This window comes from Rhinichthys klamathensis, unplaced genomic scaffold (genome assembly GCF_029890125.1).
Source record: "Rhinichthys klamathensis goyatoka isolate OS25496 unplaced genomic scaffold, OSU_Roscu_1.1 h1tg000065l_1, whole genome shotgun sequence".
In the NCBI taxonomy this organism is placed as follows: domain Eukaryota; kingdom Metazoa; phylum Chordata; class Actinopteri; order Cypriniformes; family Leuciscidae; genus Rhinichthys; species Rhinichthys klamathensis.
In genome coordinates, this window is record NW_026606608.1 from 1,479,983 (window position 1) to 1,506,260 (window position 26,278).

Consider the following 26,278-nt stretch of genomic DNA (forward strand, 5'->3'; position numbering starts at 1 on the left):
TCTGATGTAACATCATGCAGACATTAGTCCAATTTTGACCTTTTGAGAATATTTATGGCCAAAGAGTTCCTAAGAGTAAGACTCATAGACTTTTTCATCAACCACACAGTAGTCCATTTTTGACCCAGAGAACACATTTCTGGCTAAAGAGATCTCGATCTTGGTGTTCATTCTCATTGACTCCTCGTGATGTTACATCAGCCATACATTAGTCCATATTTGACCAATTGAAGTCAAATATTTGACTTCGAGAACATATTTCTGGCCAAAGATCCATCAATGAGACATCTTTGGATGTTTCATCTACAATACATTAATCCATATTTGACATTGAACATTGACTTTGACTGATGAAATAGGTCAAATATGGAATAATTTATGCCTGATAAAACATCAGAAGGAGTGTACGAGATTCTATATGAAAGTTCATATGAAAGTTCCTCGAAGGACTATTTCATCAGACATGTTCAATTGGTCAAATATGGATTAATGTATTGTAGATGAAACATCAAAAGAAGTCTCATTGATGGATCTTTGGCCAGAAATATGTTCTGTAGGTCAAATATTTACTTCAATTGGTCAAATATGCACTGATTATATGTATGTATGACTGATGAAACATCAGGAGAGGAGACAATGAGAATGTTCAGAAATTTCAGGATCGAGATCTCTTTGGCCAGAAATATGTTCAAAAGGTCAAATAGGGCTGATGACTTTATCTTTTTCAACATATTCTAATTTGCATTAATAAGTCTTTTTTTTTTTTACAAAATGTGATGGTATTTTGCGTTCATTTATCTGGGGAAACAAACCGGCGCGACTCAAGAAATCAGTTCTTCAGCTCCCCAAGGACTTGCACTTCCCAACTTTCAACAATATTACTGGGCTTGTAACATTAATAAGATTCTTTATTGGAACATTTCTGTCCACACTGATAAATGCCCCCCTTGGGTCCATTCAGAGATTGCCTCAACGAAAGGCACTTTGTATTCTGTTATTTGTTTTCAACTTCCCTTAGCTATTAGTAAAATATCAACTAATCCAATTGTCACTAACACTGTCAAAATTTGGGTCCAGTTTAGGAAACATTTTGGTTTACACAGAACTTCTATTCACACACCTATCTTAAATAATCATATTTTCTCCCCATCTTGCTCTGATCCTGCTTTTCGAATCTGGTCAGTTAACGGACTTGTCGAGCTGAATGATTTGTATGAAGATGGGGTGTTTGCATCCTTTTCCGTCTTTGTCCGCTAAGTACAATCTGCCCAATAGTCATTTGTTTCGTTTCTTCCAGATTAGACACTTTGTTCAGAAGCTGTTTCCCCACTTTCCCAACCGTCCGCCTGAATGCCCTCTTGATCATTTTCTCACGTTAGGTGCAGGCCAGAAACATCTAATTTCAGTTATTTACAACTTAATAAGTACACTTAATGTATAGACCCTACTGTTTCTCTGAGAGAGTTGTGGGAGAATGACCTGGGTGTTTCTATTACCGATGATCAATGGGACGAAATTCTAAGATTAGTCCATTGCAATAGGCCATGTCTGGCACATATAAGAGCAATGTAAGGTGCTCCACCGAGCTCATCTAACTAATGCCAGATTGGCAAAATTTTTCCCAGATGTGAGTGATGCTTGTCATCGTTGCAAGCAGTCTCCTGCTAATCATCTTCATATGTTCTGGAGCTGTCCTCAGATGACAGACTTTTGGTCCAATGTTTTTTACACTTAATAATGCTCTTAACATAGAGTTGGACCCCAACCCCCTGACTGCTCTTTTTGGCATTCCTTCGAGACCTGACTTGTCTATCTCATCTCGCCAGGTTATTGCCTTAACTTCTCAAGGTTTATACAGCTAAAAAAGTAAAGATTTTTGCTTTCAGGATCCCTTAAAACTTTTCAGAAGACCTGGGAACCTGTCCTAGACTACATAAAAGGTTTACTTTGTTCTCCTGACACTAATGCTATTACACAATAATTGACTGCTACTGGAACGAGGAAGGACCAATGACCAATGAGAGAGGAATGTTTATTCTAATCAATTTATTTTCAATTATTATTATTATTATTATTTTTATTTTTTTGTGGGTGGGAGGGTTCTGGAAGGGTTTAAATTGAGATAGTCTGTAATTTCTTATTTTTAATTGAATGTATCATTATGTGATGTCTTGTTAAATACCAATAATAAAAAAATAAAAAAATAAAAATAGGGCTGATAAAACATCAATGAGGATGAACAACAAGATCGAGGACACTTCGACCAGAAATATGTTCAATTGGTCAAATACTGTGTGGCTGATGAATCATCAGAAAAGGTCTATGAGTATGTATAGTCTTACTCTTAGGAACTCTTTGGCCATATGCTCAAAAGGTCAAAATTGGACTAATGTCTGCATGATGTTACATCAGAAAAAGATTATGATGTATAAAAAGTTAAAGTTACAGGATCATTTGCTAAAAACATGTTCAGTAGGTCAAGACTATTTGTGTGGTTGATGAATCATCAGAAGAAGTCTTTGAGTAAATGATGACAGAATTTTTGGATGCAAACTCAAACTTATACACTTTAAATTATGCAAATTGGTTATTTTGACATAAATGATGGAGGCGAGTAATTCAACATTAAACATTAAACATGTGGATTCAGCGCGTATACCAGATGTGTTACGATATATTTTGTAAACAATGTTAAGAATGAGAGTATGTCCTAATCACGAGGTGTTTCTTTAATCCAGTGTAATGAATGAGCAGTTCGAGAGCAGTTCTTCACAGAAAACGCATGTATAATGCATGTAATTCAGTCGTAACTTCTGTCACAGCAACACTTAAAGCCTCCAGACTCTCCTCGCGTGTGATCACACATCACAATGATTAGAAGCTTTCTGGACAAATAATTAAGTGTGATTGTAATATCACACTGATATTTTGATTATTGGATTATTTTGGATATTGGATTATTAGATTATTCTGGTCACATCATTCTGATATTTTTTCTTTTTTTTTAATGCATTTTTTGTTGTTATTTATTATTTTATTTACCTCGTAATAACTTTAACAATAATTACATTTTAACAAAAAAATTAACACATTCTTTAATTTAAATATAATTATTAATAATTTAAAAATAACTGCATTGCATGCAAAGATCAGTTAAAACACCATAAAAGGCATTGCACTGGGTGTCGCTGCCGACCTCTTGTGGACAGACCAGTATAACATGGGCTTTCAGGACCACTGCCACTAGATGGAGCAAACGACCACTGGGAACCACACTCCCATTTCAAGTCAATTTGCTTCAGGTGCTATTTAGATATTGCAAAATCATTTTGGGGAAAATGTTTGAGCATTTTCAGTTTGAAGCCACTCAGATAGGAGATGTGGAGATTATTATTATGTTATAGAATATAGTATATATTTAATATAGATTTAAAACAAGAGGTAATAGGTTTGATCATTAGATTGGCAGTCTAGAAACAGTAAAATCACATTTCAATTGAAAATCAATTCCACCTAATTTTCAACATGACAGATGAGTTGGTTATTTATCGAGTTATTTAGACGAGTTATCTGATCTATTCCAAAACAATGTGTTAATTAAAACCCAGTGTTTTAATTAACCTTTAAGCCTTTTATGATGTTTTACAGTTTTTCTCAGTCGCTCGCCCCTATTTGTAAACACTTAAACACATTTTAAAGGCTTTATAGAAATCTACAAATAAAGCTTAAATTATGTTCTCCTAAAGGTGTTTGTGCATTTGTAACCTTTGCTTCTTTAATTGAAAAAAAAGAAGAAAAAAAAAGAATAATGATGTGCACGGGAAAATCATTTACAATAAATATTGCAATATTCTGTTAAAAAAAAAAAGATCGATTTTGATTCATGGTGACTTTAAGTGAATGTCGTCACTTCCTCAGTGACCGTCACTATGGTTACGGTAAACAGACACGGCAGGACAGCAGTGGGTGCAACTGAATGTTCATTCGCGACGCTGATCCGCATAATTTATAATCAAACAAACAAACAAACAAACAAAGAAACGGGCTCCACTTTTGTCTTGTTGTGAAAGCGACAGAAGCTGGTGAGAAATAACTGATCTCTTGCCAGAAAATGGCTTTTCTTTTTCTCTATAAATAATTTAAAGCGAAAGTGCGATTGACTGTTTTGCAGAGGAAGACATGACCGACTCATCCAGTTTATCAAGCTCTAGTTTCTACCTCCTCTTCATCAGATGCTCAGCTCAAACAGAGTAATTCAACTGCTACTAAATGCACTGTGCACTGTAAATAAACAATGACTGAAAATCAGGTGATGAGCTTTTTACGTTGAAATAGCAAGCAAATACAGAAGTAAACATTTGAAGTGGATCAAAAAAGTTCATCAGCTGTCCTATTTCAACGTAAAAAGCTCATCACCTGATTTTCAGTCATTTTATTTCAAAGCAGTATTGCATGTCTATAATCTAAAGTATTGTCATGTTTGTCTGAGCAGATGTTCAGAGCGAGGCCAGCTGTGTCCAGGACTCCTCAGGTGTTATTTAGAGGAGTGTGTGTTACCTGTGTATAATGCATGTTTGTCTGAGCAGATGTTCAGAGCGAGGCCAGCTGTGTCCAGGACCCCTCAGGTGTTATTTAGAGGAGTGTGTGTTACCTGTGTATAATGCATGTTTGTCTGAGCAGATGTTCAGAGCGAGGCCAGCTGTGTCCAGGACTGCTCAGGTGTTATTTAGAGGAGTGTGTGTTACCTGTGTATAATGCATGTTTGTCTGAGCAGATGTTCAGAGCGAGACCAGCTGTGTCCAGGACTCCTCAGGTGTTATTTAGAGGAGTGTGTGTTACCTGTGTATAATGCATGTTTGTCTGAGCAGATGTTCAGAGCGAGACCAGCTGTGTCCAGGACCCCTCAGGTGTTATTTAGAGGAGTGTGTGTTACCTGTGTATAATGCATGTTTGTCTGAGCAGATGTTCAGAGCGAGACCAGCTGTGTCCAGGACCCCTCAGGTGTTATTTAGAGGAGTGTGTGTTACCTGTGTATAATGCATGTTTGTCTGAGCAGATGTTCAGAGCGAGACCAGCTGTGTCCAGGACCCCTCAGGTGTTATTTAGAGGAGTGTGTGTTACCTGTGTATAATGCATGTTTGTCTGAGCAGATGTTCAGAGCGAGACCAGCTGTGTCCAGGACCCCTCAGGTGTTATTTAGAGGAGTGTGTGTTACCTGTGTATAATGCATGTTTGTCTGAGCAGATGTTCAGAGCGAGACCAGCTGTGTCCAGGACCCCTCAGGTGTTATTTAGAGGAGTGTGTGTTACCTGTGTATAATGCATGTTTGTCTGAGCAGATGTTCAGAGCGAGACCAGCTGTGTCCAGGACCCCTCAGGTGTTATTTAGAGGAGTGTGTGTTACCTGTGTATAATGCATGTTTGTCTGAGCAGATGTTCAGAGCGAGGCCAGCTGTGTCCAGGACTCCTCAGGTGTTATTTACAGGAGTGTGTGTTACCTGTGTATAATGCATGTTTGTCTGAGCAGATGTTCAGAGCGAGGCCAGCTGTGTCCAGGACCCCTCAGGTGTTATTTAGAGGAGTGTGTGTTACCTGTGTATAATGCATGTTTGTCTGAGCAGATGTTCAGAGCGAGACCAGCTGTGTCCAGGACCCCTCAGGTGTTATTTAGAGGAGTGTGTGTTACCTGTGTATAATGCATGTTTGTCTGAGCAGATGTTCAGAGCGAGGCCAGCTGTGTCCAGGACCCCTCAGGTGTTATTTAGAGGAGTGTGTGTTACCTGTGTATAATGCATGTTTGTCTGAGCAGATGTTCAGAGCGAGACCAGCTGTGTCCAGGACCCCTCAGGTGTTATTTAGAGGAGTGTGTGTTACCTGTGTATAATGCATGTTTGTCTGAGCAGATGTTCAGAGCGAGACCAGCTGTGTCCAGGACCCCTCAGGTGTTATTTAGAGTGTGTGTGTGTTACCTGTGCATGTTTGTCTGAGCAGATGTTCAGAGCGAGGCCAGCTGTGTCCAGGACCCCTCAGGTGTTATTTAGAGGAGTGTGTGTTACCTGTGTATAATGCATGTTTGTCTGAGCAGATGTTCAGAGCGAGGCCAGCTGTGTCCAGGACTCCTCAGGTGTTATTTAGAGGAGTGTGTGTTACCTGTGTATAATGCATGTTTGTCTGAGCAGATGTTCAGAGCGAGGCCAGCTGTGTCCAGGACTCCTCAGGTGTTATTTACAGGAGTGTGTGTTACCTGTGTATAATGCATGTTTGTCTGAGCAGATGTTCAGAGCGAGGCCAGCTGTGTCCAGGACCCCTCAGGTGTTATTTAGAGGAGTGTGTGTTACCTGTGTATAATGCATGTTTGTCTGAGCAGATGTTCAGAGCGAGACCAGCTGTGTCCAGGACCCCTCAGGTGTTATTTAGAGGAGTGTGTGTTACCTGTGTATAATGCATGTTTGTCTGAGCAGATGTTCAGAGCGAGGCCAGCTGTGTCCAGGACCCCTCAGGTGTTATTTAGAGGAGTGTGTGTTACCTGTGTATAATGCATGTTTGTCTGAGCAGATGTTCAGAGCGAGACCAGCTGTGTCCAGGACCCCTCAGGTGTTATTTAGAGGAGTGTGTGTTACCTGTGTATAATGCATGTTTGTCTGAGCAGATGTTCAGAGCGAGACCAGCTGTGTCCAGGACTGCTCAGGTGTTATTTAGAGTGTGTGTTACCTGTGTATAATGCATGTTTGTCTGAGCAGATGTTCAGAGCGAGGCCAGCTGTGTCCAGGACTCCTCAGTTGTTATTTAGAGGAGTGTGTGTTACCTGTGTATAATGCATGTTTGTCTGAGCAGATGTTCAGAGCGAGGCCAGCTGTGTCCAGGACCCCTCAGGTGTTATTTAGAGGAGTGTGTGTTACCTGTGCATAATGCATGTTTGTCTGAGCAGATGTTCAGAGCGAGGCCAGCTGTGTCCAGGACTGCTCAGGTGTTATTTAGAGGAGTGTGTGTTACCTGTGTATAATGCATGTTTGTCTGAGCAGATGTTCAGAGCGAGACCAGCTGTGTCCAGGACTCCTCAGGTGTTATTTAGAGGAGTGTGTGTTACCTGTGTATAATGCATGTTTGTCTGAGCAGATGTTCAGAGCGAGACCAGCTGTGTCCAGGACCCCTCAGGTGTTATTTAGAGGAGTGTGTGTTACCTGTGTATAATGCATGTTTGTCTGAGCAGATGTTCAGAGCGAGACCAGCTGTGTCCAGGACCCCTCAGGTGTTATTTAGAGGAGTGTGTGTTACCTGTGTATAATGCATGTTTGTCTGAGCAGATGTTCAGAGCGAGGCCAGCTGTGTCCAGGACTCCTCAGGTGTTATTTACAGGAGTGTGTGTTACCTGTGTATAATGCATGTTTGTCTGAGCAGATGTTCAGAGCGAGGCCAGCTGTGTCCAGGACCCCTCAGGTGTTATTTAGAGGAGTGTGTGTTACCTGTGTATAATGCATGTTTGTCTGAGCAGATGTTCAGAGCGAGACCAGCTGTGTCCAGGACCCCTCAGGTGTTATTTAGAGGAGTGTGTGTTACCTGTGTATAATGCATGTTTGTCTGAGCAGATGTTCAGAGCGAGGCCAGCTGTGTCCAGGACCCCTCAGGTGTTATTTAGAGGAGTGTGTGTTACCTGTGTATAATGCATGTTTGTCTGAGCAGATGTTCAGAGCGAGACCAGCTGTGTCCAGGACCCCTCAGGTGTTATTTAGAGGAGTGTGTGTTACCTGTGTATAATGCATGTTTGTCTGAGCAGATGTTCAGAGCGAGACCAGCTGTGTCCAGGACCCCTCAGGTGTTATTTAGAGTGTGTGTGTGTTACCTGTGCATGTTTGTCTGAGCAGATGTTCAGAGCGAGGCCAGCTGTGTCCAGGACCCCTCAGGTGTTATTTAGAGGAGTGTGTGTTACCTGTGTATAATGCATGTTTGTCTGAGCAGATGTTCAGAGCGAGGCCAGCTGTGTCCAGGACTCCTCAGGTGTTATTTAGAGGAGTGTGTGTTACCTGTGTATAATGCATGTTTGTCTGAGCAGATGTTCAGAGCGAGGCCAGCTGTGTCCAGGACTCCTCAGGTGTTATTTACAGGAGTGTGTGTTACCTGTGTATAATGCATGTTTGTCTGAGCAGATGTTCAGAGCGAGGCCAGCTGTGTCCAGGACCCCTCAGGTGTTATTTAGAGGAGTGTGTGTTACCTGTGTATAATGCATGTTTGTCTGAGCAGATGTTCAGAGCGAGACCAGCTGTGTCCAGGACCCCTCAGGTGTTATTTAGAGGAGTGTGTGTTACCTGTGTATAATGCATGTTTGTCTGAGCAGATGTTCAGAGCGAGGCCAGCTGTGTCCAGGACCCCTCAGGTGTTATTTAGAGGAGTGTGTGTTACCTGTGTATAATGCATGTTTGTCTGAGCAGATGTTCAGAGCGAGACCAGCTGTGTCCAGGACCCCTCAGGTGTTATTTAGAGGAGTGTGTGTTACCTGTGTATAATGCATGTTTGTCTGAGCAGATGTTCAGAGCGAGACCAGCTGTGTCCAGGACTGCTCAGGTGTTATTTAGAGTGTGTGTTACCTGTGTATAATGCATGTTTGTCTGAGCAGATGTTCAGAGCGAGGCCAGCTGTGTCCAGGACTCCTCAGTTGTTATTTAGAGGAGTGTGTGTTACCTGTGTATAATGCATGTTTGTCTGAGCAGATGTTCAGAGCGAGGCCAGCTGTGTCCAGGACCCCTCAGGTGTTATTTAGAGGAGTGTGTGTTACCTGTGCATAATGCATGTTTGTCTGAGCAGATGTTCAGAGCGAGGCCAGCTGTGTCCAGGACTGCTCAGGTGTTATTTAGAGGAGTGTGTGTTACCTGTGTATAATGCATGTTTGTCTGAGCAGATGTTCAGAGCGAGACCAGCTGTGTCCAGGACTCCTCAGGTGTTATTTAGAGGAGTGTGTGTTACCTGTGTATAATGTATGTTTGTCTGAGCAGATGTTCAGAGCGAGTCCAGCTGTGTCCAGGACCCCTCAGGTGTTATTTAGAGGAGTGTGTGTTACCTGTGTATAATGCATGTTTGTCTGAGCAGATGTTCAGAGCGAGGCCAGCTGTGTCCAGGACCCCTCAGGTGTTATTTAGAGGAGTGTGTGTTACCTGTGTATAATGCATGTTTGTCTGAGCAGATGTTCAGAGCGAGGCCAGCTGTGTCCAGGACCCCTCAGGTGTTATTTAGAGGAGTGTGTGTTACCTGTGTATAAGGCATGTTTGTCTGAGCAGATGTTCAGAGCGAGGCCAGCTGTGTCCAGGACTCCTCAGGTGTTATTTAGAGGAGTGTGTGTTACCTGTGTATAATGCATGTTTGTCTGAGCAGATGTTCAGAGCGAGGCCAGCTGTGTCCAGGACCCCTCAGGTGTTATTTAGAGGAGTGTGTGTTACCTGTGTATAATGCATGTTTGTCTGAGCAGATGTTCAGAGCGAGGCCAGCTGTGTCCAGGACCCCTCAGGTGTTATTTAGAGGAGTGTGTGTTACCTGTGCATGATGCATGTTTGTCTGAGCAGATGTTCAGAGCGAGGCCAGCTGTGTCCAGGACTGCTCAGGTGTTATTTAGAGGAGTGTGTGTTACCTGTGTATAATGCATGTTTGTCTGAGCAGATGTTCAGAGCGAGGCCAGCTGTGTCCAGGACTCCTCAGGTGTTATTTAGAGTGTGTGTTACCTGTGTATAATGCATGTTTGTCTGAGCAGATGTTCAGAGCGAGGCCAGCTGTGTCCAGGACCCCTCAGGTGTTATTTAGAGGAGTGTGTGTTACCTGTGTATAATGCATGTTTGTCTGAGCAGATGTTCAGAGCGAGACCAGCTGTGTCCAGGACCCCTCAGGTGTTATTTAGAGGAGTGTGTGTTACCTGTGTATAATGCATGTTTGTCTGAGCAGATGTTCAGAGCGAGGCCAGCTGTGTCCAGGACCCCTCAGGTGTTATTTAGAGGAGTGTGTGTTACCTGTGTATAATGCATGTTTGTCTGAGCAGATGTTCAGAGCGAGGCCAGCTGTGTCCAGGACCCCTCAGGTGTTATTTAGAGGAGTGTGTGTTACCTGTGTATAATGCATGTTTGTCTGAGCAGATGTTCAGAGCGAGGCCAGCTGTGTCCAGGACCCCTCAGGTGTTATTTAGAGGAGTGTGTGTTACCTGTGTATAAGGCATGTTTGTCTGAGCAGATGTTCAGAGCGAGGCCAGCTGTGTCCAGGACCCCTCAGGTGTTATTTAGAGGAGTGTGTGTTACCTGTGTATAATGCATGTTTGTCTGAGCAGATGTTCAGAGCGAGGCCAGCTGTGTCCAGGACCCCTCAGGTGTTATTTAGAGGAGTGTGTGTTACCTGTGTATAATGCATGTTTGTCTGAGCAGATGTTCAGAGCGAGGCCAGCTGTGTCCAGGACTCCTCAGGTGTTATTTAGTGTGTGTTACCTGTGTATAATGCATGTTTGTCTGAGCAGATGTTCAGAGCGAGGCCAGCTGTGTCCAGGACTCCTCAGGTGTTATTTAGAGGAGTGTGTGTTACCTGTGTATAATGCATGTTTGTCTGAGCAGATGTTCAGAGCGAGACCAGCTGTGTCCAGGACTCCTCAGGTGTTATTTAGAGGAGTGTGTGTTACCTGTGTATAATGCATGTTTGTCTGAGCAGATGTTCAGAGCGAGGCCAGCTGTGTCCAGGACTCCTCAGGTGTTATTTAGAGGAGTGTGTGTTACCTGTGTATAATGCATGTTTGTCTGAGCAGATGTTCAGAGCGAGACCAGCTGTGTCCTAGACCCCTCAGGTGTTATTTAGAGGAGTGTGTGTTACCTGTGTATAATGCATGTTTGTCTGAGCAGATGTTCAGAGCGAGGCCAGCTGTGTCCAGGACTCCTCAGGTGTTATTTAGAGGAGAGTGTGTTACCTGTGTATAATGCATGTTTGTCTGAGCAGATGTTAAGAGCGAGACCAGCTGTGTCCAGGACCCCTCAGGTGTTATTTAGAGGAGTGTGTGTTACCTGTGTATAATGCATGTTTGTCTGAGCAGATGTTCAGAGCGAGGCCAGCTGTGTCCAGGACCCCTCAGGTGTTATTTAGAGGAGTGTGTGTTACCTGTGTATAATGCATGTTTGTCTGAGCAGATGTTCAGAGCGAGGCCAGCTGTGTCCAGGACTCCTCAGGTGTTATTTAGAGGAGAGTGTGTTACCTGTGTATAATGCATGTTTGTCTGAGCAGATGTTAAGAGCGAGGCCAGCTGTGTCCAGGACCCCTCAGGTGTTATTTAGAGGAGTGTGTGTTACCTGTGTATAATGCATGTTTGTCTGAGCAGATGTTCAGAGCGAGGCCAGCTGTGTCCAGGACCCCTCAGGTGTTATTTAGAGGAGTGTGTGTTACCTGTGTATAATGCATGTTTGTCTGAGCAGATGTTCAGAGCGAGGCCAGCTGTGTCCAGGACCCCTCAGGTGTTATTTAGAGGAGTGTGTGTTACCTGTGTATAATGCATGTTTGTCTGAGCAGATGTTCAGAGCGAGACCAGCTGTGTCCAGGACTCCTCAGGTGTTATTTAGAGGAGAGTGTGTTACCTGTGTATAATGCATGTTTGTCTGAGCAGATGTTAAGAGCGAGACCAGCTGTGTCCAGGACCCCTCAGGTGTTATTTAGAGGAGTGTGTGTTACCTGTGTATAATGCATGTTTGTCTGAGCAGATGTTCAGAGCGAGGCCAGCTGTGTCCAGGACCCCTCAGGTGTTATTTAGAGGAGTGTGTGTTACCTGTGTATAATGCATGTTTGTCTGAGCAGATGTTCAGAGCGAGACCAGCTGTGTCCAGGACTCCTCAGGTGTTATTTAGAGGAGTGTGTGTTACCTGTGTATAATGCATGTTTGTCTGAGCAGATGTTCAGAGCGAGGCCAGCTGTGTCCAGGACTCCTCAGGTGTTATTTAGAGGAGTGTGTGTTACCTGTGTATAATGCATGTTTGTCTGAGCAGATGTTCAGAGCGAGGCCAGCTGTGTCCAGGACTCCTCAGGTGTTATTTAGAGGAGTGTGTGTTACCTGTGTTTAATGCATGTTTGTCTGAGCAGATGTTCAGAGCGAGACCAGCTGTGTCCAGGACTCCTCAGGTGTTATTTAGAGGAGTGTGTGTTACCTGTGTATAATGCATGTTTGTCTGAGCAGATGTTCAGAGCGAGGCCAGCTGTGTCCAGGACCCCTCAGGTGTTATTTAGAGGAGTGTGTGTTACCTGTGTATAATGCATGTTTGTCTGAGCAGATGTTCAGAGCGAGACCAGCTGTGTCCAGGACCCCTCAGGTGTTATTTAGAGGAGTGTGTGTTACCTGTGTATAATGCATGTTTGTCTGAGCAGATGTTCAGAGCGAGGCCAGCTGTGTCCAGGACCCCTCAGGTGTTATTTAGAGGAGTGTGTGTTACCTGTGTATAATGCATGTTTGTCTGAGCAGATGTTCAGAGCGAGTCCAGCTGTGTCCAGGACTCCTCAGGTGTTATTTAGAGGAGTGTGTGTTACCTGTGTATAATGCATGTTTGTCTGAGCAGATGTTCAGAGCGAGGCCAGCTGTGTCCAGGACCCCTCAGGTGTTATTTAGAGGAGTGTGTGTTACCTGTGTATAATGCATGTTTGTCTGAGCAGATGTTCAGAGCGAGGCCAGCTGTGTCCAGGACTCCTCAGGTGTTATTTAGAGGAGCGAGTGTTACCTGTGTATAATGCATGTTTGTCTGAGCAGATGTTCAGAGCGAGGCCAGCTGTGTCCAGGACCCCTCAGGTGTTATTTAGAGTGTGTGTTACCTGTGTATAATGCATGTTTGTCTGAGCAGATGTTCAGAGCGAGGCCAGCTGTGTCCAGGACTCCTCAGGTGTTATTTAGAGGAGTGTGTGTTACCTGTGTATAATGCATGTTTGTCTGAGCAGATGTTCAGAGCGAGGCCAGCTGTGTCCAGGACTCCTCAGGTGTTATTTAGAGGAGTGTGTGTTACCTGTGTATAATGCATGTTTGTCTGAGCAGATGTTCAGAGCGAGGCCAGGTGTCCAGGACTCCTCAGGTGTTATTTAGAGGAGTGTGTGTTACCTGTGTATAATGCATGTTTGTCTGAGCAGATGTTCAGAGCGAGGCCAGCTGTGTCCAGGACCCCTCAGGTGTTATTTAGAGGAGTGTGTGTTACCTGTGTATAATGCATGTTTGTCTGAGCAGATGTTCAGAGCGAGGCCAGCTGTGTCCAGGACCCCTCAGGTGTTATTTAGAGGAGTGTGTGTTACCTGTGTATAATGCATGTTTGTCTGAGCAGATGTTCAGAGCGAGACCAGCTGTGTCCAGGACCCCTCAGGTGTTATTTAGAGGAGTGTGTGTTATTTGTGTATAATGCATGTTTGTCTGAGCAGATGTTCAGAGCGAGGCCAGCTGTGTCCTGGACTCCTCAGGTGTTATTTAGAGGAGTGTGTGTTACCTGTGTATAATGCATGTTTGTCTGAGCAGATGTTCAGAGCGAGACCAGCTGTGTCCAGGACCCCTCAGGTGTTATTTAGAGGAGTGTGTGTTACCTGTGTATAATGCATGTTTGTCTGAGCAGATGTTCAGAGCGAGGCCAGCTGTGTCCAGGACTCCTCAGGTGTTATTTAGAGGAGTGTGTGTTACCTGTGTATAATGCATGTTTGTCTGAGCAGATGTTCAGAGCGAGGCCAGCTGTGTCCAGGACCCCTCAGGTGTTATTTAGAGGAGTGTGTGTTACCTGTGTATAATGCATGTTTGTCTGAGCAGATGTTCAGAGCGAGGCCAGCTGTGTCCAGGACCCCTCAGGTGTTATTTAGAGGAGTGTGTGTTACCTGTGTATAAGGCATGTTTGTCTGAGCAGATGTTCAGAGCGAGGCCAGCTGTGTCCAGGACTCCTCAGGTGTTATTTAGAGGAGTGTGTGTTACCTGTGTATAATGCATGTTTGTCTGAGCAGATGTTCAGAGCGAGGCCAGCTGTGTCCAGGACCCCTCAGGTGTTATTTAGAGGAGTGTGTGTTACCTGTGTATAATGCATGTTTGTCTGAGCAGATGTTCAGAGCGAGGCCAGCTGTGTCCAGGACCCCTCAGGTGTTATTTAGAGGAGTGTGTGTTACCTGTGCATGATGCATGTTTGTCTGAGCAGATGTTCAGAGCGAGGCCAGCTGTGTCCAGGACCGCTCAGGTGTTATTTAGAGGAGTGTGTGTTACCTGTGTATAATGCATGTTTGTCTGAGCAGATGTTCAGAGCGAGGCCAGCTGTGTCCAGGACTCCTCAGGTGTTATTTAGAGTGTGTGTTACCTGTGTATAATGCATGTTTGTCTGAGCAGATGTTCAGAGCGAGGCCAGCTGTGTCCAGGACCCCTCAGGTGTTATTTAGAGGAGTGTGTGTTACCTGTGTATAATGCATGTTTGTCTGAGCAGATGTTCAGAGCGAGACCAGCTGTGTCCAGGACCCCTCAGGTGTTATTTAGAGGAGTGTGTGTTACCTGTGTATAATGCATGTTTGTCTGAGCAGATGTTCAGAGCGAGGCCAGCTGTGTCCAGGACCCCTCAGGTGTTATTTAGAGGAGTGTGTGTTACCTGTGTATAATGCATGTTTGTCTGAGCAGATGTTCAGAGCGAGGCCAGCTGTGTCCAGGACCCCTCAGGTGTTATTTAGAGGAGTGTGTGTTACCTGTGTATAATGCATGTTTGTCTGAGCAGATGTTCAGAGCGAGGCCAGCTGTGTCCAGGACCCCTCAGGTGTTATTTAGAGGAGTGTGTGTTACCTGTGTATAAGGCATGTTTGTCTGAGCAGATGTTCAGAGCGAGGCCAGCTGTGTCCAGGACCCCTCAGGTGTTATTTAGAGGAGTGTGTGTTACCTGTGTATAATGCATGTTTGTCTGAGCAGATGTTCAGAGCGAGGCCAGCTGTGTCCAGGACCCCTCAGGTGTTATTTAGAGGAGTGTGTGTTACCTGTGTATAATGCATGTTTGTCTGAGCAGATGTTCAGAGCGAGGCCAGCTGTGTCCAGGACTCCTCAGGTGTTATTTAGTGTGTGTTACCTGTGTATAATGCATGTTTGTCTGAGCAGATGTTCAGAGCGAGGCCAGCTGTGTCCAGGACTCCTCAGGTGTTATTTAGAGGAGTGTGTGTTACCTGTGTATAATGCATGTTTGTCTGAGCAGATGTTCAGAGCGAGACCAGCTGTGTCCAGGACTCCTCAGGTGTTATTTAGAGGAGTGTGTGTTACCTGTGTATAATGCATGTTTGTCTGAGCAGATGTTCAGAGCGAGGCCAGCTGTGTCCAGGACTCCTCAGGTGTTATTTAGAGGAGTGTGTGTTACCTGTGTATAATGCATGTTTGTCTGAGCAGATGTTCAGAGCGAGACCAGCTGTGTCCTAGACCCCTCAGGTGTTATTTAGAGGAGTGTGTGTTACCTGTGTATAATGCATGTTTGTCTGAGCAGATGTTCAGAGCGAGGCCAGCTGTGTCCAGGACTCCTCAGGTGTTATTTAGAGGAGAGTGTGTTACCTGTGTATAATGCATGTTTGTCTGAGCAGATGTTAAGAGCGAGACCAGCTGTGTCCAGGACCCCTCAGGTGTTATTTAGAGGAGTGTGTGTTACCTGTGTATAATGCATGTTTGTCTGAGCAGATGTTCAGAGCGAGGCCAGCTGTGTCCAGGACCCCTCAGGTGTTATTTAGAGGAGTGTGTGTTACCTGTGTATAATGCATGTTTGTCTGAGCAGATGTTCAGAGCGAGGCCAGCTGTGTCCAGGACTCCTCAGGTGTTATTTAGAGGAGAGTGTGTTACCTGTGTATAATGCATGTTTGTCTGAGCAGATGTTAAGAGCGAGGCCAGCTGTGTCCAGGACCCCTCAGGTGTTATTTAGAGGAGTGTGTGTTACCTGTGTATAATGCATGTTTGTCTGAGCAGATGTTCAGAGCGAGGCCAGCTGTGTCCAGGACCCCTCAGGTGTTATTTAGAGGAGTGTGTGTTACCTGTGTATAATGCATGTTTGTCTGAGCAGATGTTCAGAGCGAGGCCAGCTGTGTCCAGGACCCCTCAGGTGTTATTTAGAGGAGTGTGTGTTACCTGTGTATAATGCATGTTTGTCTGAGCAGATGTTCAGAGCGAGACCAGCTGTGTCCAGGACTCCTCAGGTGTTATTTAGAGGAGAGTGTGTTACCTGTGTATAATGCATGTTTGTCTGAGCAGATGTTAAGAGCGAGACCAGCTGTGTCCAGGACCCCTCAGGTGTTATTTAGAGGAGTGTGTGTTACCTGTGTATAATGCATGTTTGTCTGAGCAGATGTTCAGAGCGAGGCCAGCTGTGTCCAGGACCCCTCAGGTGTTATTTAGAGGAGTGTGTGTTACCTGTGTATAATGCATGTTTGTCTGAGCAGATGTTCAGAGCGAGACCAGCTGTGTCCAGGACTCCTCAGGTGTTATTTAGAGGAGTGTGTGTTACCTGTGTATAATGCATGTTTGTCTGAGCAGATGTTCAGAGCGAGGCCAGCTGTGTCCAGGACTCCTCAGGTGTTATTTAGAGGAGTGTGTGTTACCTGTGTATAATGCATGTTTGTCTGAGCAGATGTTCAGAGCGAGGCCAGCTGTGTCCAGGACTCCTCAGGTGTTATTTAGAGGAGTGTGTGTTACCTGTGTTTAATGCATGTTTGTCTGAGCAGATGTTCAGAGCGAGACCAGCTGTGTCCAGGACTCCTCAGGTGTTATTTAGAGGAGTGTGTGTTACCTGTGTATAATGCATGTTTGTCTGAGCAGATGTTCAGAGCGAGGCCAGCTGTGTCCAGGACCCCTCAGGTGTTATTTAGAGGAGTGTGTGTTACCTGTGTATAATGCATGTTTGTCTGAGCAGATGTTCAGAGCGAGACCAGCTGTGTCCAGGACCCCTCAGGTGTTATTTAGAGGAGTGTGTGTTACCTGTGTATAATGCATGTTTGTCTGAGCAGATGTTCAGAGCGAGGCCAGCTGTGTCCAGGACCCCTCAGGTGTTATTTAGAGGAGTGTGTGTTACCTGTGTATAATGCATGTTTGTCTGAGCAGATGTTCAGAGCGAGTCCAGCTGTGTCCAGGACTCCTCAGGTGTTATTTAGAGGAGTGTGTGTTACCTGTGTATAATGCATGTTTGTCTGAGCAGATGTTCAGAGCGAGGCCAGCTGTGTCCAGGACCCCTCAGGTGTTATTTAGAGGAGTGTGTGTTACCTGTGTATAATGCATGTTTGTCTGAGCAGATGTTCAGAGCGAGGCCAGCTGTGTCCAGGACTCCTCAGGTGTTATTTAGAGGAGCGAGTGTTACCTGTGTATAATGCATGTTTGTCTGAGCAGATGTTCAGAGCGAGGCCAGCTGTGTCCAGGACCCCTCAGGTGTTATTTAGAGTGTGTGTTACCTGTGTATAATGCATGTTTGTCTGAGCAGATGTTCAGAGCGAGGCCAGCTGTGTCCAGGACTCCTCAGGTGTTATTTAGAGGAGTGTGTGTTACCTGTGTATAATGCATGTTTGTCTGAGCAGATGTTCAGAGCGAGGCCAGCTGTGTCCAGGACTCCTCAGGTGTTATTTAGAGGAGTGTGTGTTACCTGTGTATAATGCATGTTTGTCTGAGCAGATGTTCAGAGCGAGGCCAGGTGTCCAGGACTCCTCAGGTGTTATTTAGAGGAGTGTGTGTTACCTGTGTATAATGCATGTTTGTCTGAGCAGATGTTCAGAGCGAGGCCAGCTGTGTCCAGGACCCCTCAGGTGTTATTTAGAGGAGTGTGTGTTACCTGTGTATAATGCATGTTTGTCTGAGCAGATGTTCAGAGCGAGGCCAGCTGTGTCCAGGACTCCTCAGGTGTTATTTAGAGGAGTGTGTGTTACCTGTGTATAATGCATGTTTGTCTGAGCAGATGTTCAGAGCGAGACCAGCTGTGTCCAGGACCCCTCAGGTGTTATTTAGAGGAGTGTGTGTTATTTGTGTATAATGCATGTTTGTCTGAGCAGATGTTCAGAGCGAGGCCAGCTGTGTCCTGGACTCCTCAGGTGTTATTTAGAGGAGTGTGTGTTACCTGTGTATAATGCATGTTTGTCTGAGCAGATGTTCAGAGCGAGACCAGCTGTGTCCAGGACCCCTCAGGTGTTATTTAGAGGAGTGTGTGTTACCTGTGTATAATGCATGTTTGTCTGAGCAGATGTTCAGAGCGAGGCCAGCTGTGTCCAGGACTCCTCAGGTGTTATTTAGAGGAGTGTGTGTTACCTGTGTATAATGCATGTTTGTCTGAGCAGATGTTCAGAGCGAGGCCAGCTGTGTCCAGGACCCCTCAGGTGTTATTTAGAGGAGTGTGTGTTACCTGTGTATAATGCATGTTTGTCTGAGCAGATGTTCAGAGCGAGGCCAGCTGTGTCCAGGACCCCTGAGGTGTTATTTAGAGGAGTGTGTGTTACCTGTGTATAATGCATGTTTGTCTGAGCAGATGTTCAGAGCGAGGCCAGCTGTGTCCAGGACCCCTCAGGTGTTATTTAGAGGAGTGTGTGTTACCTGTGTATAATGCATGTTTGTCTGAGCAGTTGTTCAGAGCGAGTCCAGCTGTGTCCAGGACTCCTCAGGTGTTATTTAGAGGAGTGTGTGTTACCTGTGTATAATGCATGTTTGTCTGAGCAGATGTTCAGAGCGAGGCCAGCTGTGTCCAGGACCCCTCAGGTGTTATTTAGAGGAGTGTGTGTTACCTGTGTATAATGCATGTTTGTCTGAGCAGATGTTCAGAGCGAGGCCAGCTGTGTCCAGGACCCCTCAGGTGTTATTTAGAGGAGTGTGTGTTACCTGTGCATAATGCATGTTTGTCTGAGCAGATGTTCAGAGCGAGACCAGCTGTGTCCAGGACTGCTCAGGTGTTATTTAGAGGAGTGTGTGTTACCTGTGTATAATGCATGTTTGTCTGAGCAGCTGTTCAGAGCGAGACCAGCTGTGTCCAGGACCCCTCAGGTGTTATTTAGAGGAGTGTGTGTTACCTGTGTATAATGCATGTTTGTCTGAGCAGATGTTCAGAGCGAGGCCAGCTGTGTCCAGGACTCCTCAGGTGTTATTTAGAGGAGTGTGTGTTACCTGTGTATAATGCATGTTTGTCTGAGCAGATGTTCAGAGCGAGGCCAGCTGTGTCCAGGACTCCTCAGGTGTTATTTAGAGGAGTGTGTGTTACCTGTGTATAATGCATGTTTGTCTGAGCAGATGTTCAGAGCGAGGCCAGCTGTGTCCAGGACCCCTCAGGTGTTATTTAGAGGAGTGTGTGTTACCTGTGTATAATGCATGTTTGTCTGAGCAGATGTTCAGAGCGAGGCCAGCTGTGTCCAGGACCCCTCAGGTGTTATTTAGAGGAGTGTGTGTTACCTGTGTATAATGCATGTTTGTCTGAGCAGATGTTCAGAGCGAGGCCAGCTGTGTCCAGGACCCCTCAGGTGTTATTTAGAGGAGTGTGTGTTACCTGTGTATAATGCATGTTTGTCTGAGCAGATGTTCAGAGCGAGGCCAGCTGTGTCCAGGACTCCTCAGGTGTTATTTAGAGGAGTGTGTGTTACCTGTGTATAATGCATGTTTGTCTGAGCAGATGTTCAGAGCGAGGCCAGCTGTGTCCAGGACCCCTCAGGTGTTATTTAGAGGAGTGTGTGTTACCTGTGTATAATGCATGTTTGTCTGAGCAGATGTTCAGAGCGAGGCCAGCTGTGTCCAGGACTCCTCAGGTGTTATTTAGAGGAGTGTGTGTTACCTGTGTATAATGCATGTTTGTCTGAGCAGATGTTCAGAGCGAGGCCAGCTGTGTCCAGGACCCCTCAGGTGTTATTTAGAGGAGCGAGTGTTACCTGTGCTGCTGGCCGGACTGGAGGCTTTGCTCGCAGAAGCACAGAAACACCAGTGCTTTCAGGTCAGCTTTATCCAATCCGTCCTGACTCACACACACTGTCCTATAACAGCAACAGTATATTTAAAATAAATAAATAAATAAATTGAATATAAGTAATGTACTTTTCCTGTATTTGTTGTTGATCTGACTTCAGATAACAGGTACATGTAATAAATGAAAGAAAAAGTGAATTAAACAATGAAAAAAAAAAAGCATTGCAAGGTGAAGAATTACAGTAAAATAACAGTGTGAAAGGTCGTAGGTTTCTTAATAAGTCTAATAAAAAAATAAACAAAAACTATATAGGGACATGGTGAAGACAAAGAATATCAGATGGGAGAAACATTTTTTGGCAACCCTGTCAACAATTTGTCTCACAATGATCTCAATGTGAGGTCGCAGTGAGCTAAAAGTGTAGCCTCAGAGCGCACTCACTGTGTGCTCATACTCATCCCAGCTGAACTCCAACATCGCTCAGACGTCAAATTTTGGTTGAAAATGAAAATTGGGTTGACGTCTAAACATTTGTTTGACGTCAGGCTCAACGTTATTAAACATCTCCACAAACAGCATTTACCAGCTTCACTTATTACAAACCAGATTTACTTCTGTCATATGTGTACAAAAGTCCTTATTGAGATTAACAGAGGTTTAGATGTTGATGATTTATTTAAAATAATAGTTTGGTTTGATGTATATTGCATATATATTGTAAGACCGTCTAATTCGATCCAAGGGCGGCATTCAAATTAGCGGTGAAGGTCTCAACGCGCGTTCCGTCTCTTCCAATGGCAAAAGGATTTTTTAATTAAATATAATATATTTTGTCTTATGTATTAACTCGTTTCATCTGACTCCATAGAATGAAAGTGTTTTAATGATATCTGTGCATCATTAAATATACGTTAATGTTTGACTATTCCTTTTAACTCCAATGAAAATAAAGTCAAAGTCTGTTAGAATAATCAAATATAACAATTTATTATGTCAGGTAAATGTATTTTAACAATTCCATAATCAATTGAAAGATAATCAATGCAAATCATCAAATGTTTTAGGATTAGAGAAATAGATGCAAACCCAACATGAACTACATGAGCTAAACCTCACGGGCTATCTGAAATACAGAAAAAGCCACGATCCCTTGCTGCCTTCCATTAAATAGCCAGACCTCATTTCCTATGTAAACCTGTATTCACAGTGGAAATGTACTGTGTTCATCCCCCCAGACTTACTGGGGGCAGAAGTAAATTTACATGGTACCATTTGCTAACAGTGGAAATTAGCATTGAGTTCACACCTTGGGAGTAGGAGACCACATTCATTTGTGTGCCAGATATCCCTAAACTCTTAAAAAACCTTATTACCTTTTGTTTTATACTTTGGGAATGAGACATTTGTACCACTCATTCCTGAGACATTTCAAATGATACCAAACATAATACTCAATGATAATCATTCACATCAAACTATAGATATTCTTATGTGAGTTTTTATGTGTCACTGCGAGAGTGGGGGATGCGGGGAAGAAGTGTGTGTGTGTGTGTGAGAGTTCAAATGTTAATTTGCCAAGGTCCTTTGTCTCATAGACCAGTGGTCTATCTCTTCACCCAGTTTCCAGTTTTCCAGTTTTACAGTCCCTCCTTGACCCCGTGGGTCACATTCAGACACTTAAGGGGTCACAGTAAGACGTTTGTCGTGATTGAGATGTAACTCAACAATTGTCTTTGCAATGTCAGCATCTGTAGAAGCTCAGAGGGCTGTGTTCCCCTGCAGAACACCTGTTCTCACCAGGTGTATGTAGCATGAGTCCAGCAGGTGGATGAGGCGTTCAGGCTTTCTTCCGGTGATCCTGTGATGTGAGCAAAGTTCATATAGTCAATCTGGACCTTTTGACTTGTTCAGTTGATGTGTCATTCCTTCATGGAGAAACTTCCGTTTCCCTGGCACCTTCCCCATGATGATAATCTGTCCCTTCTTGACCAATCCTGTCACCTCCAGCGGTGCGGCTGTCTGGACAGACCTCAGTGGATGAAGGTGTTCTCCTTGGCTTCACACTGCTTTGTGTGAGACACCTGAAAAGCATCTTAAATGTCCGCTTCACGATTGAACACATATGAACCTGAACTCGCGAAGAAATCCTTAGAAACGCATAATGCAACAAAACAACATCATGTCATTCAATATAAAATACCATGTTCTTGTCAGCAGGTGTGAATGGTAAGTTTGTCTCATATTAAATATCCAATTCTTAAATATATATATATTTTTTGGTCTGAATTATACAAAGGAAATGCAGCAAGAGGTCAGTGTAATCAAAGCAATCAAATAAATAGTATGCATCAATACGTCTTGTAATAACAATAATAATATTCAAAAATAAAAAAAATATGAAGAATCAGTTTGTTCAGGAATCTTCCAATGTAAGCCACTTATGCAATCTAAGAAGTGACTTGGAACATGAATGGAGATTGTTCATTCCTTGTAACAGTTGTGATATTGTGTTTTTGTGTGAGGGTGTGTGTGTGTGTGTGTGTGTGTGTGTGTGTGCGTCTGTGTGTGAGTGTGATAGTTTGTGTGAGAGAAAGAGAGGGAGAGAGAGAGTGTGTGTGTGTGTGTGTGTGTTGTTGGCTAAGTCACAGTCAATGACAGGGTTGAATTGTAAATTCTGTAATTGTTTGAAGTGCTCACACTTCAGATCTATTAGTTATGATGTTTCTGTTATTAGTGGTTGTTGAGAAATCAGGGGCCCTCTGACCTTCCAACCACCCTAATAACAATCAGAATGTTTAAACATTTTTAAATTTAATAGCAGGTCTGCCTCTGCTTTAATTTTGTTTTTGCATCATTGATTTGTGACTGTAGCCATTCATATGTATATTACAGTGTTTTCCCATGAGTTGGCAGAGTGTTGTGAATAGCGTATGCTATGTGTGCCTCGGACATCATGGGATCAGCTTTACCATCCTATGTGTGTGAAGCTATCTGGATCTGTTAGTGTGAAGATGCACAATAGATCTTTAGTGAAGTGACACTTTTGGACTCTATGTCATCTTTATCTTCTCATGATGTGTAGTGTTCAGTCTGAATAGACTTGATCTATTCCAGGTGATGATGCTGTGAGGGTGTAGTGATGGAGGAGTGTGTTCAGTGTTCATGTCTAGGAGATGGGTGGAATCTACTGGATAACAATTGTGTTGCAAATTTTAGTTCCAGTTCTAAACTGGGAGGCCATGCTAATGTAGTGATGTGCTATTGTAAGATGTAAATGGCCTTTGAAGTGTCTTTTCACCCATCTCCCGAATCTCAGGTTATGTTCTAACAATCGTGAGGTCCGGCCGTCCTGGCATCCGTCCCCTGAGGAATTGCAGAAGTAACCTGACAGAAACAAGTGCAGAGAGAACCACAGTTAATTCTGATGTTTTCAACAGTTTCAAATTCAGACATGTGGGATTCTTTTGCTTGCTCCATTATCATGTCCATTGCAATTTTAATTCCAGCTGTCACATGAAACCGAGTTTCAATGACCAGGTCTGAATTATTGCTGTTGTTTCAGTGCAGTGTGCGACACCTAAAAGCTGCTCTTGTAGTCGAGCCTTCACAGTCTGCTGTGTCACAGCATTAAAGATCCCAGTTTTCGGGTTTTACGTCAAGTTGCTTTCATTACAGCCAGATCTGTGGGCATGAATTATTTCATGGTGTCGTTCACACATTTGGTTAGTGCAGATCTCTAGTTGCCTGCAAAAGGCTGTGGTCTGTCTGATGTTTAGTTCACTACCTCCTTCTAAATTTGGTTCCTTGATCAGTTGGCTATTACCTGTGCCACACTTCTGGGAGTGTTTTTTTAAAGGCAAAAATTAATAAAACACACCTCCGCCCTTTTGGCACTGGGTAGCAGGTCAACGAAATCGAACTGTAAGGATTAATGTCACACTTCTCCAATTAATGCCTGCTTGGCGATTACAATATAATGTATATTATAATTTGAGTTATAATACAGTTACATTATATTTAAGAATATAAATTAAATTATATTATTTCTGGTCTTCTGAAGAGTCTCTGCTCGTTCGCATGTGTTTACATTTGAATATGAAAAGGCTTTCTGGCTCAAGGCTCATAAGCTGTACATTCGCTGTTTCTCCTTTCTGTTTGCTAGTTTTCAAATACCTTTTCTTCTCATTTAGTCTTTTTAAATGGCCATTTTAACGTTTGATTATTCTTTTGAACTCTTAATTTTAGTTTTATCTGTTTAGATCAGGGAATCTATATCGCTCAGCGTTCCTTCTCCCAAGGCCGCACGGCACACTCCCGTCAGTTCCAATAACCAATTCAGAGGTAATTTTGGCTAAATATCTGGGATCTGCCGTAATTCACACGTACACAATCGAAGACATATTCATAGCCCCCTTGAATGCCACCTCAGGAACTTAATTCAATAATTTACTTTAGCACTTATCTAAAGTAACATTAAATTAGGACAGAGGTATTTAGACGTACCCAAATCTAGGTTGCAGCATTAGCTGATTCTAGACGGAAACTACCCGTCTCCTCATTCAAGTACACTTAAAATGGTATCGGATATTAGCCGTCGCTAATCTGACGCGAAAGATGTGGAAATATACGAATCCAATAATCTATGGAAAAAACAGTCTTTCAGAGTCATTCAGAATTAATTCAAACGTAACCATTTACAAATTTGGTATGCGAAACAGCTCCCATAGAGTGGAGAGGTAAAGTCTACGTTCTCTAAAGCTTTGAATATGAAACGGTTTTTTGTTTCAGGATTAATGAGATGCGCGTTCGTGGTTTCTGACTCTCAAATTCATTGTGAATCACATTATAACCACATTCAGCATAGAGACACACGCGTTTAATTCAGTTCACACAGGATACACGGCCTAGAATACAACATCAATTACCTAAGTGTTCCAAATACACAAACAGTAAAGCAATCCTGTGTTTAAAGAATAAACTTACAATTAGCCTATGTGCACATATTGCACAAACAACTATAAAGTGTGTTCTATGAGTGCATTACAATGTTTAAAGCACAACTCCAAATTTGAAAATACAAATTATTGCATTATTGCTTTTTAATCCCATCTGTGTTAAAGGAGAACTCCGGCGCAAAATGAACCTTTGGTCTAATTACACATTGTTACCTAGTCAACCGTTATCTGAGATTTGTTTTCATGATTATCGAATGTAAATAGTTTTATCTCTAAAAAACAGTTTAGCCTATAAAGCTAGTATAACAGATGTAAATAGTTTTATCTCTAAAAACAGTTTAGCCTATAAAGCTAGTATAACGGTAGTATATTGGGCATAGTATTATCGAATGTAAATAGTTTTATCTCTAAAAACAGTTTAGCCTATAAAGCTAGTATAACGGTAGTATATTGGGCATAGTGTAATGACAAATAAAAATCGCTTGTTAATACCACTAACAAGGCTGAAAATAGACCCACACTAACACGGTAGCATAATGAGGGTCCCTACCTTCAAACCGAAGCATTGAGAACTTTGTAAGTGTAAAGACAGTTTAATAAGAAGATATTTTAAACATACAGTCAACTTCGTGTATACAGGCAGAAACCATCTTTGAAATACAGCCTTTACCAGTCAATCTACGAACGCCGATCCAAGTGCGCTGGTGAGAATGATAAGGTGAGCGCGAACATTGGGCATAGATCAATGACAAATAAAAATCGCTTGTTAATACCACTAACAAGGCTCAAAATAGCCCCACACTAGCACGGTAGCATAATGAGGCTCCCTACCTTCAAACCGAGCATTGAGAACTTTGTCAGTGTCCAGACAGTTTAATAATAAGATATTTTAAACATACAGTCAACTTCGTGTATACAGGCAGAAGCCATCTTTGAAATACAGCCTTTACCAGTCAATCTACGAACGCCGATCCAAGTGCGCTGGTGAGAATGATAAGGTGAGCGCGAACATTGGGCATAGATCAATGACAAATAAAAATCGCTTGTTAATACCACTAACAAGGCTCAAAATAGCCCCACACTAGCACGGTAGCATAATGAGGCTCCCTACCTTCAAACCGAGCATTGAGAACTTTGTCAGTGTCCAGACAGTTTAATAATAAGATATTTTAAACATACAGTCAACTTCGTGTATACAGGCAGAAGCCATCTTTGAAATACAGCCTTTACCAGTCGATCTACGAACGCCGATCCAAGCCTGCTGTTCGCGCTCACCTTATCATTCTCACCAGCGCACTTGGATCGGCGTTCGTAGATTGACTGGTAAAGGCTGTATTTCAAAGATGGCTTCTGCCTGTATACACGAAGTTGACTGTATGTTTAAAATATCTTCTTATTAAACTGTCTTTACACTTACAAAGTTCTCAATGCTTCGGTTTGAAGGTAGGGACCC

General features: G+C 43.5%; 1 protein-coding gene across 1 annotated transcript in view; it reads left to right on the plus strand.

Moving 5' to 3' along the window:
* Positions 1–3,958: 3,958 nt before the first annotated feature.
* Positions 3,959–26,278, plus strand: part of iqck (IQ motif containing K) — an 84,117-nt gene continuing 61,797 nt past the window's right edge. The window contains exons 1-3 of the mRNA XM_056249948.1: positions 3,959–4,082; positions 4,172–4,250; positions 19,771–19,897. Of these exons, the coding sequence (XP_056105923.1) occupies positions 4,180–4,250; positions 19,771–19,897 (198 nt within the window). The 5' untranslated portion in view covers positions 3,959–4,082; positions 4,172–4,179. The remainder of the gene's footprint in view (positions 4,083–4,171; positions 4,251–19,770; positions 19,898–26,278) is intronic.